This window comes from Ovis canadensis, chromosome 17, assembly GCF_042477335.2.
Source record: "Ovis canadensis isolate MfBH-ARS-UI-01 breed Bighorn chromosome 17, ARS-UI_OviCan_v2, whole genome shotgun sequence".
NCBI classification, from domain to species: Eukaryota; Metazoa; Chordata; class Mammalia; order Artiodactyla; family Bovidae; genus Ovis; species Ovis canadensis.
Genome location: NC_091261.1, coordinates 39324676 through 39343419, shown reverse-complemented (window position 1 = coordinate 39343419; position 18744 = coordinate 39324676). Strand labels below are relative to the sequence as shown.

At 35.9% G+C, this 18744-nt stretch overlaps 1 protein-coding gene across 6 annotated transcripts in view; it reads right to left on the bottom strand.

Annotated features, from left to right (window-relative positions):
* SCLT1 (sodium channel and clathrin linker 1) overlaps positions 1 to 18744 on the bottom strand; it is a 252549-nt gene that overhangs the window by 131689 nt on the left and 102116 nt on the right. For 3 of the 6 annotated variants that reach the window (XM_069557537.1, XM_069557536.1, XM_069557540.1), the window contains 3 exons: positions 17077 to 17142; positions 12827 to 12897; positions 1594 to 1713 (listed from right to left, as the gene is read on the bottom strand). In XM_069557537.1, coding sequence (XP_069413638.1) covers positions 1594 to 1713; positions 12827 to 12897; positions 17077 to 17142 — 257 coding nt within the window. The remainder of the gene's footprint in view (positions 1 to 1593; positions 1714 to 12826; positions 12898 to 17076; positions 17143 to 18744) is intronic. The other 3 variants (XM_069557539.1, XM_069557538.1, XM_069557542.1) reach the window with 1 other exon arrangement.

Sequence of the window (18744 nt, the reverse complement as noted above, 5' to 3'; positions counted from 1 at the left end):
ATATAATTTTCCATCAAACCAGTCAGAAACAACTGAGTGACTAACACTTTTACTTTTCAGTAGTAACTCTCTATACTTTCTTTGTACAAAAGCAAGCCTTTTGTAACTACATTATATACAGCCTCTGAGTCTTATTCATTCAGAATGTCAGAGTGGTACCTGCTCATCAGTTTTTCAGAATCTCTACAGATAATTCTGATACACAGCTACGGCCTTAGATTTTACTGAATAACTGCACAATCAGTATGTTTACCATTACAAAGAGACTGTCAACAATTATTTCAAATATAGTTTTAGAGTTATATGACTTTGGGTACCACTGACAAAGTGTATAACATATTAATTCACTTTCTATTTTAACCAGGCTTATGCAATGGGCATACTCAAAAAATGTTTACTAAGTACCTGTGACATCTAGAACACAGAAGGTGTTTTTAAGGTAATACAAAACACACAAAAATAGGTTAGATACCGTAATCTTTAGGAGGGCCACAAAGCACACTTTAAGCATCACAAAAGACTGAAGTATTATGATTCAGAGTAGGTAGTACATTTGCATTTAGTTTAGGGAATATTAAAGTGGGAGGTATTGAAAGTAAGAATTGGCAGAGGCCGGACAGTGAATCTCACAAGCAGAGATCTCACAAGAGTAAATTTACTCACAAGAGTAAATCTTAAAAGAGCTTCAGGAAGGAACAAATAAGTTCAAGCATAAAGGTAGGCAGGTGTAGGGCTTATTTAGGGAAGAAGGGAAGGAAGACTGAAAAAGGCAATGGGGCCTACAACGTAAATGACCTTAATTAACAAGTTAGGCAATTTATATTACTTTAAGGGCAATGGAGAGCTACTCGAATATAATGGGATCAGAGCTACACTTTAGGAATTTGAATAAAAGGCAGGGAATGTCCTACATGAGTGATGGTAACGATAAGCAAGCAGTTCCACTGGGAGAGATGGCACAGACTTTAGAGAGACAGAATTTAAGGGATTCTATCCATTCACTCTTTGAACAAATATTTATTGAATGTTTATAATATGCCTTGCACTATGAATATAATCTGGACATGTTGAGTTTCACATGTTCATGGCTCATTCAGCTTTTTTTTTAAAAATTTTTATTTTTACTTTATTTTACTTTACAATACTGTATTGGTTTTGCCATACATTGACATGAATCCACCACGGGTGTACACGAGTTCCCAATCCTGAACCCCCCTCCCACCTCCCACCCTATATCATCTCTCTGGATCATCCCTGTGCACCAGCCCCAAGCATCCTGTATCCTGCATCGAACATAGACTGGCGATTTGTTTCTTACACGATAGTATACATGTTTCAGTGCCATTCTCCCGAATCATCCCACCCTCTCCCTCTCCCTCTCCCTCAGAGTCCAAAAGTCCATTCTATACACCTGTGTCTCTTTTGCTGTCTCACATACAGGGTCATCATTACCATCTTTCTAAATTCCATATATATGTGTTAGTAACTGTATCAGCTTTTGTTTATTTTTAGCTATTTCAGGAGTCCTATGCTTATTTTTATTGAGCACCAACCCAAACTACTCCCCGATAGCTCAGTTGGTAAAGAACCCACCTGCAATGCAGCAGACCCTGGTTCGATTCCTGGGTCAGCGAAGATTCGCTGGTGAAGGGATAGGCTACCCACTCCAGTATTCTTGGGCTTCCCTTGTGGCTCAGCTGGTAAAGAATCCACCTGCAATGCAGGAGACCTGGGCTTGATCCCTGGGCTGGGAAGATCCCCTGGAGAAGTGAAAGGCTACCCACTCCAGTATTCTGGCCTGGAGAATCACTGTATGGTCCATGAGTCACAAAGAGTCAGACATGACTGAGCGACTTTCACTCTCACCCAAGCTACACTAAGGACTGTTGTCAGCACTGCTGATACAGTGGCAAACTAGGAAGAAAAAGCCTCTGACCTCATAAAGTTTATATTGCTTTAGGGAGACAGACAACAAATATGTAAACAAATAAATGAGATAATTTCAGAATGTGATAATGCAATGAAGCACATTATATATAACAATGGGAGAGAGACTTGGATCATCAGTGACAACCTGTCTATAAAGAAGGAATATTTGAACTAACCAAGACAATGGGGCTGATTTAAGAAAATCTAAGGTGAAAGCTGGAGAAGGAAATGGCAACCCACTCCAGCATCCTTGCCTGGAAAATCCTGTGGAGAGAGGAGCCCGGTGGGCTGCAGTCCACGGGGTTGCAAGGAATCAGACATGACGGAGCACACATGCACGCACACAAGGTGAAGAAAACTACAGGCAGCAAGAATTAGTAATGCATGCAAAGAGTGTGAGAAAGGTGCTTAATAAGGAACAATTAGCTGGGATGTGTCAGAGAGAGAAAAGTGTAAGATGAACGTAGAGAGGAAGGCAGAGACAACAGAGAATACAAGTGCTTCTGGGCAAGGAAAGAATTTTGGAATCTGTTCCAACTGCAATGAAATCCACTGAGTGTTGTAAGCAAGTGAGTGATGTGATTTGCTTTATGCTCTGAGGAGATTTTTTGGGCTGGTGTGTGAAGAATAAATAAAGTGGGGTAAGAGGGAAAACAGGAGGCAAAGACAAGGAAGAGAGAGTGATGGCTTGGGGTAGCGATGACAGTGTTGATGACTGGATTTATGATCATCTGGATCAGTGCAAAAACGACTTGACTGTAAGGGTAAACCAAAAGAGCAGAACCAAGCAAGATTCACTGGTCTGAAGACAGTATCAGTTACTAAGATGGGGAAGATTTCCCTCCTCCCATCAATCAATCACAGAAATTCCATGTTTATCAATATATTAGGGTTTTGTGTTTAAGACTTTTTAACTAAAAACAGTTTAAAAACCACTGCCCTAGTATCCAAGTATAGAGCTGACAAAGTGATCAAGACCAGAGTACACATGTGGGAAACACTGTCATTGAGATCAAGTTTAAGTTGGGTAGGTTAAAGGTGATCATCCAAGGAGGGGATGGGGCAGGGAAACTGTGTAACATGGCCAGAAATTTAAGAAATTTCTACTTTTAGCAGGTAGGATGGAAATGGGAAAAGCAAAAAAGGGAAACAGTGACAAAAGTCAGAGAAGAAATCAGGACACAAACAAAAAAGACCTAATAGAAAAAATTTTCAAGGACATAAAAGAAGGAGAAAGAAGGATTTTGTTTTAAGGCGAACATGGTACCAGTCAACTTAAGGAGGAGAATAGAGATAGAGGACCAAATCCAAATTGAAAGAAATTCTGAGGAACAACTACAGCAAATGCAGGTTTTTCCTCCAAGCAATTTCAAAGAATGGGAAGCAGACAATACAGTTATCTGAGGAATCATCAGGGGAGGTATAGGTATGTATACACACCTGAGGTCTTAGAAGAAACTATGAGACTAAGATTTGTAAAAAGAGTGAATATAACTGATGAACAACATACAAGAAGAAACAAGTTCAGGGTTGTACAGCTGGCAAGACATGGGGATATAACAATAGAAAGGAGGGGAAAAGAAAGGAACACTTTATCTAGTTCCTAGCAACTAACAGTAACAACAAAGGTAAGGCTAATTTCCAGAGCAAGGGAGAGAACTTTTTTCTATTGCAGAGATTAAGAAATTAGAAGACTGGAATTCACTATTATTTATAAAATAAATAATAAGAACCTAGTGTATAGCACAGGGAACTCTACTCAGTAATCTAATATGGGAAAAGAATCTTTAAAAAAGAGAGGATATATGTATATGTATAACTGAAGTCACTTCGCTCTACACCTGAAACTAACACAACATTGCAAATCAACTATACTTCAATAGACATTTTTTAAAACACCAAAAAACTAAAGTTCATTCAGTTAAGCAACGTGGCCAAATCAAGAGAAAATTTAAAATAAGAATACTAATCTAAAGCTGTCTGACTTCAAAGTCTATGCTCTTTATACTTCACATCACACAGAAGTGTACTTTGGGGTCAGGTATACAAATGTGGAGTGTCTGCAAAATAAAATTATCAATAAAAAATACATTTTGAAATAAAACTAGTATAAGAGGCCAAAGTTCCAAACATGAAGTTATGAATTTCTTTCTGCTGTTGACTAGTGTGTTCTAGAAGTAAAGTCTCATATTTTCCTTTATGCCTGAAAGTTTAAATGATAATGATACAAACATTTTTGAATAAGGGGTGACTAAATAACCCCATAAATAACATTAAAGTGAAACAGGGTAAAGAGATAGGAAACTGACAGCAAAACCCTATTTCTTAAAACATGTTTTCTACTCTCAGAACAAGTAGCTGCCAACACATAAGAAACTGTCTGGCAATTCTTATGACTAAGCACATCTGCTCAGGGCCATTTCTCACATAGGACAGTTTCCAAGACTCTCTATGAATCAAAACCAGTGATCGATGAATTCCAGATTTCCACAGCATCTTTATAATAAAAGACACAATATTATTCAAATTGGAACATAAAACATCTGAGAAAAATCTGTTATCTCAGCTACAATAAAACTACTACCTGGCAGAGGTACATACACAGTAGTCCTCCCTTATCTGCAGGAGATATGTTCCAAGACTCCCAGTGGACGCCTACAACTGTGGATCCTACTAAAATCGACGTATACCATGTTTTTCTCTATATAACACATAAATCAAAGCTTAGATTGGGCACAATAAGAAATTAATGGCAAAAATTAATAAAAACAATTTTAACAATAACAGAAGTTATGTGAACGTGGTCTTTCTCTTATTGTACAAATTTAATGCCTTTTTCATCTTAACTAAACACTTACCATGAACCGTGGCTGTAACTTTTGCAGTTGGTGCAACAGCAAAATCAGCATGAATTTCTTTTTCCTTCTTCACAATTTCAGGCAGATTTGTTTTTTACCATTGGTTTTAGCAACCTCAGCAGAAGCTGTTCTTTCTTTATTAAACAGAGAATTTTCCCCTTTCCATTAAAGGAAGCACTTTAAGGCTTCTCCTTGGCACATCTGAATTGCCAGCATCACTACTCTTGTGCTTTGGGGCATTATTAAGTGAAGCAACAGCTATTTAAACACAGGCACTGTAGTAATCCACTAAGTGACAGGACACAGTGGACAAAATTATGACTCACAACTGGGCCGCACAAAACACGACAGCACGAGGTTTCATCATCCAGGACTACCAAGCGGATACATACGACTGCATGGCTGAGGAACATAAGAGGTAATTCTCTAAGGAATGGCAGTCTAAGAAAACAGTTGTGCCCCCAAAGACTGGCGGCAAAACACACAAATAGAAAATCCACATAAATGAGCTTAGCTTTGCTCCTCTGAGGAAATGCAATTTAATTAATTAACTGACTTAATGACTCAAAAAGTTGTTTCTTGTTTTTCTTTTTTTTCTTTTGAGCATCTTGCCAGATGTCTAGCACTGTCTTAAATGATGGTAAGGTGAAAAGGGCTACATAAAGATCCACACTTTAAAGGAGCTTAAAAACTAGCAAAGTGATTAATATGCAAAGAATTAAGTACATTAAGGTGTTAAATATACTGTGACAGATAAATGTGCAGCTTATGGCTGAGGCACACAGGAAGGCATATCTGGTTGTACCTGGGGAGGAAGAAACCATAAGATGCAGAAAGTGATTTCTAGAAGATATGACACTTCTGAATCCTGAAAGCTGAGAAGATATTTATCAGGAAAAGGCATTTTAGGCATCAGGAACAATTTGAGCACAGGGAGGGATTTATGAATTAGCACAGCTTGTTTGGGTAACTGGGAATAGTTCAGGAAACTGAGATGAAGAGTGACAAGATACACAGTTAAGTAGCCAGGGGTCAGGTCATAGAAGACTTCATGTCAAGTTAAATAATTTCGATTATATCCCATAGGCATTTTGAAGTCATTGAAGGAGACTGACATGATCAGATTTTATTTCTGAAAGATCATTTTGATGACAGTATGAAAAAGGAAGATGGAGAAGAGGTAAGCCAATCTGGAGGTTCCTGCAGAAGCTCAGATGAGATGATGGACTGAGCAAAGGCAATAACGTAATGATGCAAAAGTGAAGGATCTGAGAGACACTTAGAAGGTAGAGTTGGGACAGAAAAGAATTTAGGATGCCTCCAAATTTTGTGAAGCAGAAACTGAATGGTGCCATTTATAAATACAAAGAGAAGATTCAAGAGATATTAATAACATGCTAAGTTTATTACCTCTGACTTATCTTGGTAGAGATAACCAACAGATGTTTGAGCTACAAAAATTTAATAAGCTCTTATCTTTAGAGATTATGGAAGCTACAAAAGTGTACATAAGATGCAATAGGTCAAATTTCAACAATTTAGAGGCTTTCACATCATGTATAAACTTAATAAACACTGTTTCTACATTGAGAGCACACATGCAGTATGTAAATCCTCAATAAATAAAAATAGATTACTAAGTTACAAATTCTTTATACGAAAACAGTTATCTATACCTGCTAATGAGATCATTCCTTAATGGCTAAAGTTTTTTTTAAAATAAACTCTGGTAATGCCTCTCTAATGAAAAGATACTATGAACCCTTACACAAATGCTTTTGAGTCAATCTTTACACTACACACTTTTACAAAGATAATACTGTTGTTCCCAAAAGACACACAAATGAAGTCCTTTCCTTCAAAGACTTCACAAGACAGATATAAAATCTGAGCACACATGGCCTGAAAAGTAATTATTTTCATGACTCAGCTGGGTATACATTATAAAGAAATATATATGACAAAAAAAATCATCTAAAGAAAAAAACAGCATAAAATCTCAGTTAAAAGGAATAAACGCTCAGTACATCCACAAGAACAGAACAGTAAAAAATCTGCTGGAATGAATGAGAGAAGTATTCCTGGAGAAGGCAAGCTTAAACAAGATTTAGAAAATTATAAATTTTCTACAAAACAGAATAAAGATCAAATGCAAAAAAGAAGGAATGGAAAGTTCTTCATGAGAAACAGCAAAATGACTATCGTATCTAACTGGAGGGTTGGGAAAGACCAGGTGAATGAAGCTTCTTTGAAACTAGGCTGACAAGTTTTGTCTGCTATGATTGGTATCATTAGAAACGCTTGAAAAGAAAAATGATAAAAGATTTAATTATAAGTTCATATGATTCTCATTTTTTTGTATCATTAACATCAAATAACAAATTGAAACTAGTAAATTTTCAGTATAAGTATACACTTACACAAAGCTAGTGTTTAAAGAGTTTCTAATGTAGTTATTTTTGGCACAGATACACACATACAGGGCATCTCAAAACCTAAATTCTGGTAATATCAATATGCCCATCATTCAGAATCTGTCAAACTTGAAAGCAACATCCTTTTCCCTAAAAGAAGCATCTGCTTATCCTTCTGTTCTTTCAAGCCTGTGGCAGGAAAAGCAAGCATAGTTTTATGTATACAACTCTGAATTGCTTAGTGTTAAGCTATGTAATATTGTCAGTAAATATTATGGCAAAGTTGCTCATGGACAGTTAAACACTTAAGATGTTTTAGGCTTTATAAAACCAAAACTAGCTTTGTTAATCTGTAATCTCAATTTATAATCTTCAGACTCAGATGCCCCAAAACCAAATAACATAGTTGTCAAAAAACAATATATCCACTCATCATTCTTCAACGATCAACTTTCATTCTTGACTTCCTTACTGCTGTGAATACTGTTCGAGTCACGTTTAGAAACTCTCTAGAGTAGCAATTACAAAACACAAGTTCTAATTTAGCTCCTCGATGAATTTGTTGTGCAACCCTGGAAGACAATTTCTGAGACTTGATTCAGTTTGGTTTCTTCTATAAATTCAGGAAGTTGAGCTAAATGATTATTACGATACCTTTAGCCATAAAATTTCTTGATTCTTCCAATGTCCTTTAGCCCAGTATAAGCCCAGTCTTTTTTTAAAGACTCTATATAAAGAAAATGGGCAGAACTTGGTGATATTGGGAGAAAGGGCATTAGAAGAATCATGAAATTTTATGGCTAGAGGATCTTAATAATCATTTAGCTCAACTTCCTAAATTTATAGAAGAAATCAAACTGAACCATAGTCTCAGAAACTGTCTTGCATCATCATCATATTGGGCTTCCCAATATGGTGGCTCAGATGGTAAAGAATCTGCCTGCAATACAGGAAACCCGGGTTCAATCCCAGGGTGGGGAAGATCCCTTGGAGAAAGGAATGGCTACCCACTCCAGTATTCTTGCCTGGAGAATTCCATGGACAGTGGAGTCTGGCAGGCTATAGTCCGTGGGGTTGCGAAGACTGAGACACGACTGAGCAACTAACACAACAACAACCATATTATAGTAGGTCTTTATGAACCAATTTTCTTATTCATTTTCCTTCCAAAATTTCCACACCCTGATTTATCCTACTGATATCATAAACCTCGTATTTTATTCTTTTCTTCCACTCTTTCCTGAACCTTGAATGCAGAGTTGAGTTAATCACACTATTCTTTCTGTGACTCCATGATCTGCCCATGACTATTAGCTGTGAAAAATCTGCTCTTATTTATTTTTATTTTCCTGTTCATTCCCAACCTCTCTCATTCCCCTTCATTTTGTAGGTTCACATTAAAATATGACACATCTCTGGATATATACATATACTGGTAAAATATATATTATTATATACATGTATGTATTTTTGTGCCATAGATCCATATTTTTACTTTCTCAACATAACCTTGTTTTCTAGCTCTACCCTATGATTCTGTTACTACATCTTTACATGTAAATACATGTTTTTAAATGATGAACAGTATTCCACAGGATGCAATTACCATATTTTACTATCCTTCTCCCTACACTATTTCTGGACATGTTTTTATTTTATTCTTTAATAGTACATGCATGCACACATGCACAATACATGTGTGTGTATATACACACACACACACAAATGTGTATATATATTACACACATACTTTAAAATTATTTTACATATATGAATATGTCATATATAACTAAAACATACATGTCCATAATCTATGCAATGTTGCTTAAAACATTTGAAATGTATATGAATTACATCATACTGTAATCGTCTTTTACCTTGTTATATTCCACAGTATTAACCTGCATTTTCCTGATTGCTATATTTTTGAAATGTTTGTTCATATCCTTTGCCCAATAGCGTATGGATTTTTATTTATTTTTATTGATGCTTAGGCAATGTATGCTCAACACTAATGCACTGTCAGCTGCACGCTTTGCAAATGTCTTCATTTGACGTATATTAATTTTTATAATGCAAGTTTTACATTTTAACATACTCAAATCAATTTTTACCTTTTTGGCTTGCGTTTAAATTTTGATTAAGAAGTACTTCCCCAGCAAAATTTATTAAAGGGAGATTTTTTTGTTTTGCTTTGTTCTTCTCTAGCACTTATTGCCTCTTAACATACTAAGATGTCATGTTTATTGTCTGCCTGCTCCTGCTAGATGTAAGTTCCAAAAAGACAGAGGTCTTTAGCTGTATTGTACATTGATGTATCCCATGTGTAGAGTCTGGCACATAGCTGATGCTTGCTAAATATTTATTGAAATAATGGATTCAATGTTTTAGAGAGGTGTGTTAAATCAAGCTGTTAATCACATTAATCACATCTTTTATATGAGTTAAATCTTTATTAAACTTATATTTAACAGATAAAGATTGTATCAGTGTTAAAATCTTTACTAGCATTATTGATTTGCTCTACGCCTTGTGTTTCTGTCAGTTTATGCTTTAGTATCTACATTTTTTATGATAAAACAATTTTAAAAACATGTTTTAAAAAATGTATATAACAAAAGATTCAATCAAATTGGCCTTTCTTCTAAACATCCTAAATTAGATAAGATTCATTTTAATTTCTTTAGTAGTATTAAAGTTTTATTTAATCACTATAAATAATAATAATATCTAACACTAACTATATGTATTTACTGTTCTAAAACTGCTCTAAGTGTAATGTCTGATGAATAGGTAGCCTACAAAAAGGCTACTAAATATTCTATTAAATAGTAGAAAGTGAATTTAAGAATTTAACTAATAAATATAGCACATCCCTAGTAGTATACTATACAATGTTATGGTTGATAATATTGATATGATATTCATATTATCTATAAGTAAAAAAAAATAGGCTATTATTGTGTATACCACTTCCCTTTTTTTACTAAAATATTTAAATACACAAACCTAAGTTATACATTTAAGAAGTTAATAATGCTGCTGCTGCTGCTGCTGCTAAGTTGCTTCAGTCGTGTCCGACTCTGTGCGACCCCATAGATGGCAGCCCATCAGGCTCCTCGATCCTGGGATTCTCCAGGCCAAGAATACTGGAATGGGTTGCCATTTCCTTCTCCAATGCATGAAAATGAAAAGTGAAAGTGAAGTCACTCAGTCGTGCCCAACTCTTAGCGACCCCTTGGACTGCAGCCCACCAGGCTCCTCCGTCCATGGGATTTTCCAGGCAAGAGTACTGGAGTGAGGTGCCATTGCCTTCTCCAAAGAAGTTAATAATAGTTACCTCTAAATAATGGAATTATGAGATTTTTATTTTCCACTTGAGTTGCATAATGACTTTGTCTGGTCTTTGTCTAAGCTTCTAAGATGGGGCATATAAACCCTTAACTTCCCAAGTAAAGGCAATGTCTTTAGCATAAACTCAGGGGTAGTCTCAAGTAATGAACTGATTCATGGAAGGCACCTAGAGAGTTTCAGGATGGGAGGAGGTCTACTAGAAGGACCAACCATGTAACTATAGAGTCGGAGCTTTGAGCCATGTGATATAGGCCTGACCTCCTGACCCTCGGGGAAGGAAGGAGATCTGGAGATTAAGTTCAATCAAGTGATCAATGATTCATTCAATTAGTCATAACACTTAAAATTCAGAAACTGATTCACATAGGATTTTGCTCTTTGATGCAGTCATCATAAATTTCACTTAATTGTCATGTACACTTGTCTACATTTAATATAAAGCATGCTCAGCCACTCAGTTCTGTCCAGCTCTTTGTGACCCTTTGCATTGTAGCCCACCAGGCTCCTGTGTCCACATGATTCTCCAGGAAAGAATGCTGGAGTGGGTTGCCATGCCCTCCTCCAGGGCATCTTCCTGAGCCAGGGATTGAACTGTGTCTCCTGGATTGCAGGCAGATTCTTCACCTGCTGAGCCATCAGAAAGGCCCAATATAGAGCATATGCACATAATAAAACCTCAGTAAAAACTTAGGACACTGAGGCTTAGGTGAGACTCCTGGTTGGTAAACACACTGATGTCCCAGGAGGGCGAAACACACTGATTCTATTGGGAGAGGACACGAAGCTCTGCTTTTGGGATCTTTCTAGATCTCACCCAAAAGTCTCTTCTTTTGGCTGGTTTTGTTTTATGTCCCTTGTAATAAAATTTTAATCACCAGTATGGTGCTTTCCTGAGTTCTCTGAGGCATTTTTGAGAACTATCAACCCTGGGGGTTTAGGGGGAACACCAACATATTTGCATTCAATTGATCAGAGAGGTGTGAGTGGCCTGGGGACCCCTGAACTTGTGGCTGGTGTCTGAGTTGAGTGCAGTCACACTGGGGACTGTGCTCTTAACCTATGGAGTCAGTATTACGTTCCTGTCAGAATTTTATTGCAATTTGATGTCTTCATACTATCCAAAGTGTTTTTATAATGGACTTACATTACTTTTATAATTTAAAAAACTTTCATTTTTTTTAAAAAAAGATGATCTTGCAATTAAATAAATCATTACTATTTTAAATTGCAAAATCATTAACACTGAAAGAAATAAGAAATAAAAGCCCACAAGTAAAACTGTCTAGGGAGAAAGAAGGTAAATGTACTAAAATTTTAAAAGTTCATGAAGTTAATAAAACAAAAACATAAAGAGTGGTATATAAAACTTTGTAAAGTAGGTCTTTAAAAAACCCGATTAACGTATCTGCAGGGCAAAATACATGATGGTAGGAAAAACAACTGGAGAAGGAAATGGCAACCCACTCCAGTATTCTTGCCTGGAGAATCCCAGGGACGGAGGAGCCTAGTGGGTTGCCGTCTATGGGGTTGCAGAGTCGGACACGACTGAAGTGACTTAGCAGCAGCAGGAAAAACAAACTAAATAGCAAGACTCATTTAACAAACAGTAACAATGTATTTTTTGTAGAATATAAATATACAATTTAAAGATATTTCTATATGACAGCATCATAGTACAGAACCTTATATGACTATACTTCTGAATTTTAAGTATTATGACTAGGGGGAGTGAAAAGTGAAAAAATGTTTATTTTGGTCATTTAGAGTTTATCCTCTGAAGTCTATTAATGCAATGACTATTAAACCACTGGGTCATAATATACGTACGGTATTAAGCTGAGTGATTTTTAAAAACCCCTTACTAGCTGCCTTCTCCTCCCTTCCCCGGTCTCACTTCCCTACTTTTCTACTGCTGTTCACTGGTCTTACCTCTAAATAACGTACATGCTTTGAAACTCTTAGGGTCTGCTTAGAAGGGAGTTCAAAGAAAAATATGTGTAGAAACAAATTTTTAAGAGGACTGATTTTTTTCTATAAGCACTGGATTTGCCAGCATGGGACATCCTTTCACATATATGTATTATTGTTGCCTTCTGACTAACATTCTTGATTTCAGTCTCTTCAGACTCAAAAGACCATGCACATGAGAAGTAACTGACAGAAGTTTAAAAGGGAGGGGAAAAAAAAAAACCATTCATGGAAAGAACTATGACATCATCACTTCCACTGAAGAAAAGTAATTATTGTAAGAAAAATTATTTTTGACAATACCTAAGTTGTTTTCGGAGTTGCTCGATTTCCGCACTTTGTTCAGTTACTGTTTTCAGAAAATGTTGATTAGTCTGCCACAAGAAAAAAAAAAGGAAAGAAACATTTAGTATTAGAACATTTAAAACTCTATGCCAGACTAACTGCGGGGTATGTAAGTGAAAAAAAGGAACTCATGATAATGATTAGATTTTTTAATGATAAAATATAGCCCTAGCCCTCTTTCCTTGCCTTCCCTATTTCAGCAGATATCTGCTTTATTTCACACTACCTGTATTTACATTTCTGCATCTCCTGATTTTTTCCAGCCTTCTAAGCCTCCTTTGCTCACCTAAAGAGCAAAGTCTTTCTGTGTAGTCTTTTTCTATGTAGACGACTACAGATGGTGTAGAATTCATGTCCCCAGCCTGTTCCAGAAGAGCCCAAAACAATGAATGAAGGAAATTGGTAGGTAAAAATCCCAAATTCCCACGCCCTATGGTAGAATAACTCTGAGCCTGTTTATAAACTGGCTTCCAGAGTTCATTGTAGGATTAAGTTTCAGTTACCCACAGGGTTAATTTGCTTGACTGATAAAAATCCTTTATTGGCTGCCTTGTTCTCCCTTCCTAGCCTTATTTCTCCACTCCCCTACTGGTTTTTCCTGGTATTACTGCCCAAGTAAATTATATACTTTGGGACGCTTTCCTCAAGGTCTGCTAATGCTAAAGGAAGATATGAAACAGCTTTCCAAGTGTACAAAAACTCTTTTTCTAAGGGAATTATCTTCCATAAGTGCTGGTTTTACCATGACGGTACAAATTCCTTATCATTGCCATTAGCTATATGCCTTAAAGGCAACGTCATATAAATTATTACCTTCTAACCGATAGTCTTGTTTTCAGTCTCTTCCCATTTTAACAGATCATTCACACCTCTCTCCAAGTAAAGTCCCTGAAGCAGTTTTCACTGAGCTTTTTCCATACTCTACCCAATTTCATGGACTTCCTATTTTAAATACACTTTTGTAATATCCCTCTACTTGGGATGTCCTCATTCTGCCAGCATTCAGCACTCCATACCCCATGTGGTTCACTCACTCTTAAGACAAAACTGTTTCCTTTTTGCATTTTGATAAAACTTTATATATACTTTCATAATGTACACTGCAGCACATTTAGGTACTGTATTTAAAGTTTAATATTCCTTGTTACAACATGAGCCTATTTTTGAAAACCACTTCCACTCAGAACTGCCAGCATCTTGCACATGAGTCAGTACTTTCTAAGTACTTGTACCTTTGAGGAATGAATGAACCCCTAATTAAGACATGAAAGAGAGCCTGAGGACTACATCTTTACCTTGGGAAGTGGACAACTCCAGTACAGAATTCAGTATTTAATTCACAGGCTACAATTTAAGAGACCATCAAGGCATACAGAGAAAGGATAGAATAATGAGAGGTAGGTGAATTAAAAAGTTAAAACAGAAAAGTGGACGTGACATAGGGCATAATCTATGCAAGACATATGATTATATAGCTGAAAGGCTGACTTGAAAATGAAATGATTTTGTTCTGTGTTATTTCAAAAGATAAAATCACACATCAGTGGGAGGAAATCTGGTAAAAAGATTTTAGCTTTCTAATAATTAGCATTCAAAGGAACAGGCTCTTTGAGGGAAATGGCAAGATCTCTTACAAGGAAAGGGTATTAAAAGCAGTCACTAGAGAGGATCATCTAAACTGAAAAGCATTTAATAGAAGGATGCCTGTATCATTTGAGGGACTAGATGATCTTTAATATCAATTCAAATTCTCCTGTGAAGCTATCTCAATGACTCAGCCCAAAATGATTCATGTTTCTGAATTCCTTTATAATGTTTGTAATGTACCATTAATGCTTTATTATAACTTATATAGTCGCTGAACTGGCATAACTAGTGCTTGCGTTTTTTTTTTACTATATGTGAGCACCTTAAAGATAGATTATGTAATTAGCGGAAGTATACATTAGAATTGTGAATTTTAAGAAGCTAGTGTAGGGAACAATCACATATAACCTGCTAGCAAGCCTATTAAGAGCTGAACAATTACATCTGAATATGGCTTTATGATGTTACATATTTGTGATCACAAAGAAAATTATGTACTATATCAATAATACAGAATTTGGAGATTCATAAAGGACCCTGGAAGTCTCCCTTTCAATCACCAATTATTTCCAATGTCATTCCTATTCTACCAGTTAGACAGGGGCTCTGTGAACAGATGCACATTTCTCTTCAACTAGAGAACCCATGACAGTGAAAGGAACTTAGTATGCAATTGACAAATATTTCTGGGTTAGAGATGAATAAATATCAAGAAAAATATGCTTTCAGTAAAGACAATCTGTAGGAAACATAAACTCTTATTATATCTATAGTAATAATAAATAAACATATTTTTAGGTATCATTTAGTTCAGGGCATTTTACATTCTGCCTATTACTAAAGTACACTGCTTGTGAAAGATTTTATTCATTGTTATATACTCATCAACTTTCTGTACATATATAGGAATCTATTCGTTTAAGAGTTTATTCATATAATCAGAAAAATTTTTAATGGAAATTATTTGATTTTGACTCAAATTTGCTTCTATGACCATGCTCTGAATGCTCTTGAGATTTACAAAATCTTTACAATCGCTTAACATTTAGATTTAGTAGAGTCTTATTTATATATACCTTAATGTATGATGTATTAAGACAAACTCTTAAAAAATTTCTCTTAGCATTTTTCTTTATTTTAACCACAGGATAGTCTTTTCTTTGCTCTTTATAACATAAATGCTTCATCCAACTTTCATTTCTGTATCTCTTTTATTATATCCATAGTTTATTATTCTTAGTTTTGGTCTGTTGTTATGAACACCTTACAATTTTTTTTTCTTTTTTTGGGTGGGGGGGCTTCCCTGGTGGCTCAGATGGTAAAGAATCTGCCTGCAATGTGGGAGACCTGTGTTCGATCCCTGGTTTGGAAAAATCCCCAGGAGAAGGGAATGGTTACCCACTCCAGTATTCTGACCTGGAAAATTCCATGGGGTTGCAAAGCCAGATGTGACTGAGTGACTTTCACTCACTCACTAGAAATTTTTAAAGTATGTCCTGTAAATATTTACATAGCTTTCTATGACTTTCATCAGAATAATTTAGGGTTGAATATAATAAAATATGGGCACTGTGGTATAAAATTCCAAAGGATTATGTAATAGCACACTTTTAGGAAATACTGAAAGAAAGAATAAGCAATTGTGATGTTAGGTTAAATTATTCAATGCCATGTAGAAACAAGACTTCTTAATTAAGAAAATCAGTCATCATTTTATTTTGGAGCACTTTAGTACTATTTTAAAACTCTAAGAAGCACATTATTAAAAATAAGTGATTAGAAGTTTCCAATATTAACATAAATAGGGAGAAATTTAGTTTTTTTTACATGGTTAAAGGAGAAATTTTTAAAAGTAGAATAAAATTGATTGGATAAACTTACTTTTAATGGCACAACTCCACTCTTAAACAAAGACATTTTCATTAGGAACTAACAAGGATTAGCAAGGTAACTAAGCAAAACGAAGAAAGGAAAGAGAGGAATTGTCTGAGATGTCATAATCCTATTACTCAACAATCAGGTAAAATAAAATTCCAAGACGGAAAACAAAACAAAACAAAAACAACAATAAAAAAGAAAAGTGTGTGTGTAGGGGTTAAAGAGCAGAACTGGGAAGGCTAATTCTACTTCTTTTGGGAAAAATTAAAGGGAAATTAAGGTGTAGCAATTCAGGTGATGGGTGGTCAATCAACTAACAAGAGGTTCTCAGTGGCCTACTGGTTTTAAGCATTTGGGCTACTCATTTGTCTAGCAGTTCCACCATTCTTAGTTGATACCTTACCATATTTTAGAAGAAACGCTAAGAATAAAGAATGAACCCTACTCTTGAGGCACTCACAGTCTAGACTACGCTCAGGAGATCGTACCAAGAATCCTAAGAGCATTTTCAGATTAGAATATATTTCAGATAGATGTTAGTTTTAGATCTCTAGAACCCACTGTAAACTCCCATGTCACGCTACTGAATCCAAAAGAAAAGACAGATAAAAAGAAGAGTATTGCCTACCTACGTTAATTTCAAGTTTTTTATCTTGTTGATTTACCTTAGCAAAAATACAACTACTTACAGTGACAATTTCTAATTTATGTAAAAAGTGCACTAAATGGATGTTTTCACTTACCATTTCTACATTCTCATTAGTAACATGAAGATGCTTGGTCAGCTGCTGAAAACTTGTCAGCTGATCCTATAGCAGGAAGAAAGGGTACATAAATAACATTGTGTTTAAAACCCATATTTAAAATTAGACTAAAATCAAGTCTAAAATCATTATGGCTAAATCTAGAGGACATCACTTGCATTTCTTTCAACAAGTACTGTGAGATCAATAGTCAAAGAAATAAAAAGAAACAAATGTTTAATGTCTACAAAATTAAATAAGTTGACAATGTGGAAACTAATGTGGCTAATTATTTTATGTGAAATCATTATTTCAAGTCTCTTATCCTCATCCATCAGAGGGCAGACAGAATTAAAACCACAATCACAGAAAACTAACCAAACTGATCACATGGATCACAATCTTGTCTAACTTAATGAAACTATGAGTCAGGCCATGTCGGGCCACCCAAGATGGACGGATCACGGTGGAAAGTTCTGACAAAAAGTGGTCCACTGGAGAAGGGAATGGCATATCACTTCAGCATTCTTGCCTTGAGAAACCCATGAACAGTATGAAAAGGCAGAGAGATATGACACTGAAAGATGAACTCTTTCATGAACTAATGAAAGATGAACCAATAGGCTGCTGAAGAAGACCAGAGAAATAGCTCCAGAGGGAATGAAGAGGTGGAGCCAAAGCAGAAACAACGCCCAGTTGCGGATGCGTCTAGTGGTGAAAGTAACGTCTGATGCTATAAAAAGCAATATTCCATAGGAACCTGGAATGTTAGGTCCATGAATCAAGGTAAACTGGAAATGGTCAAACAGGAGATGGTAGAGTGAACACCGACATTTTAGGAAACAGTGAACTAAAATGGACTGGAATGGGCGAATTTAATTCAGATGATCATTGTATCTACTACTGTGGGCAAGAATCCCTTAGAAGAAAAAGAGTAGCCTTCATAGTCAAAAGAAGAGCCCGAAATGAAGTACCTGGGTGCAATCTCAAAACAGAATGATCTCTATTCATTTCCAAGGCAAACCATTCAATATCACAGTAATCCAAGTCTATGCCTCAATCACTAATGCCAAAGAAGCTGAAGTTGAATGGTTCTATGAAGAACTACAAGACCTTCTAGAACTAACACCAAAAAAAGATGTTCTTTTCATCACAGGGGACTGGAATGCAAAAGTAGGAAGTCATGAGATATCAGGAGTAACAAGCAAGTTTGGCTGTGGAGTAAAAAATGAAGCAGGGCAAAAGCTAACAGAGTTTTGCCAAGAAAATACACTGGTCATAACAAACACCCTCTTCCAACAACAAAAGAGATAACTCTACAAATGGACATCATCACGTGGACAATACTGAAATCAGACTGATTAAATTCGTTGTGGTCGAAGATGGAGAAGTTAGCAAAAACAAGACCTGGAGCTGACTGTAGCTCAGATCATGAACTCCTTATTACAAAATTCAGACTTAAATTGAAGAAAGTAGGGAAAACCACGAGGCCATTCAGGTACGATCTAAATCAAATCCTTTATGATTATACAATGGAAATGACAAATAGACTCAAAGGATTAGATATGATAGAGTGCCTGAAGAAATATGGATGGAGGTTTGTGGCATTCATTGTACAGGAGGTAATAAAAAAAAAAAAACTACCTCTATGAAAAAGAAATGCAAAAG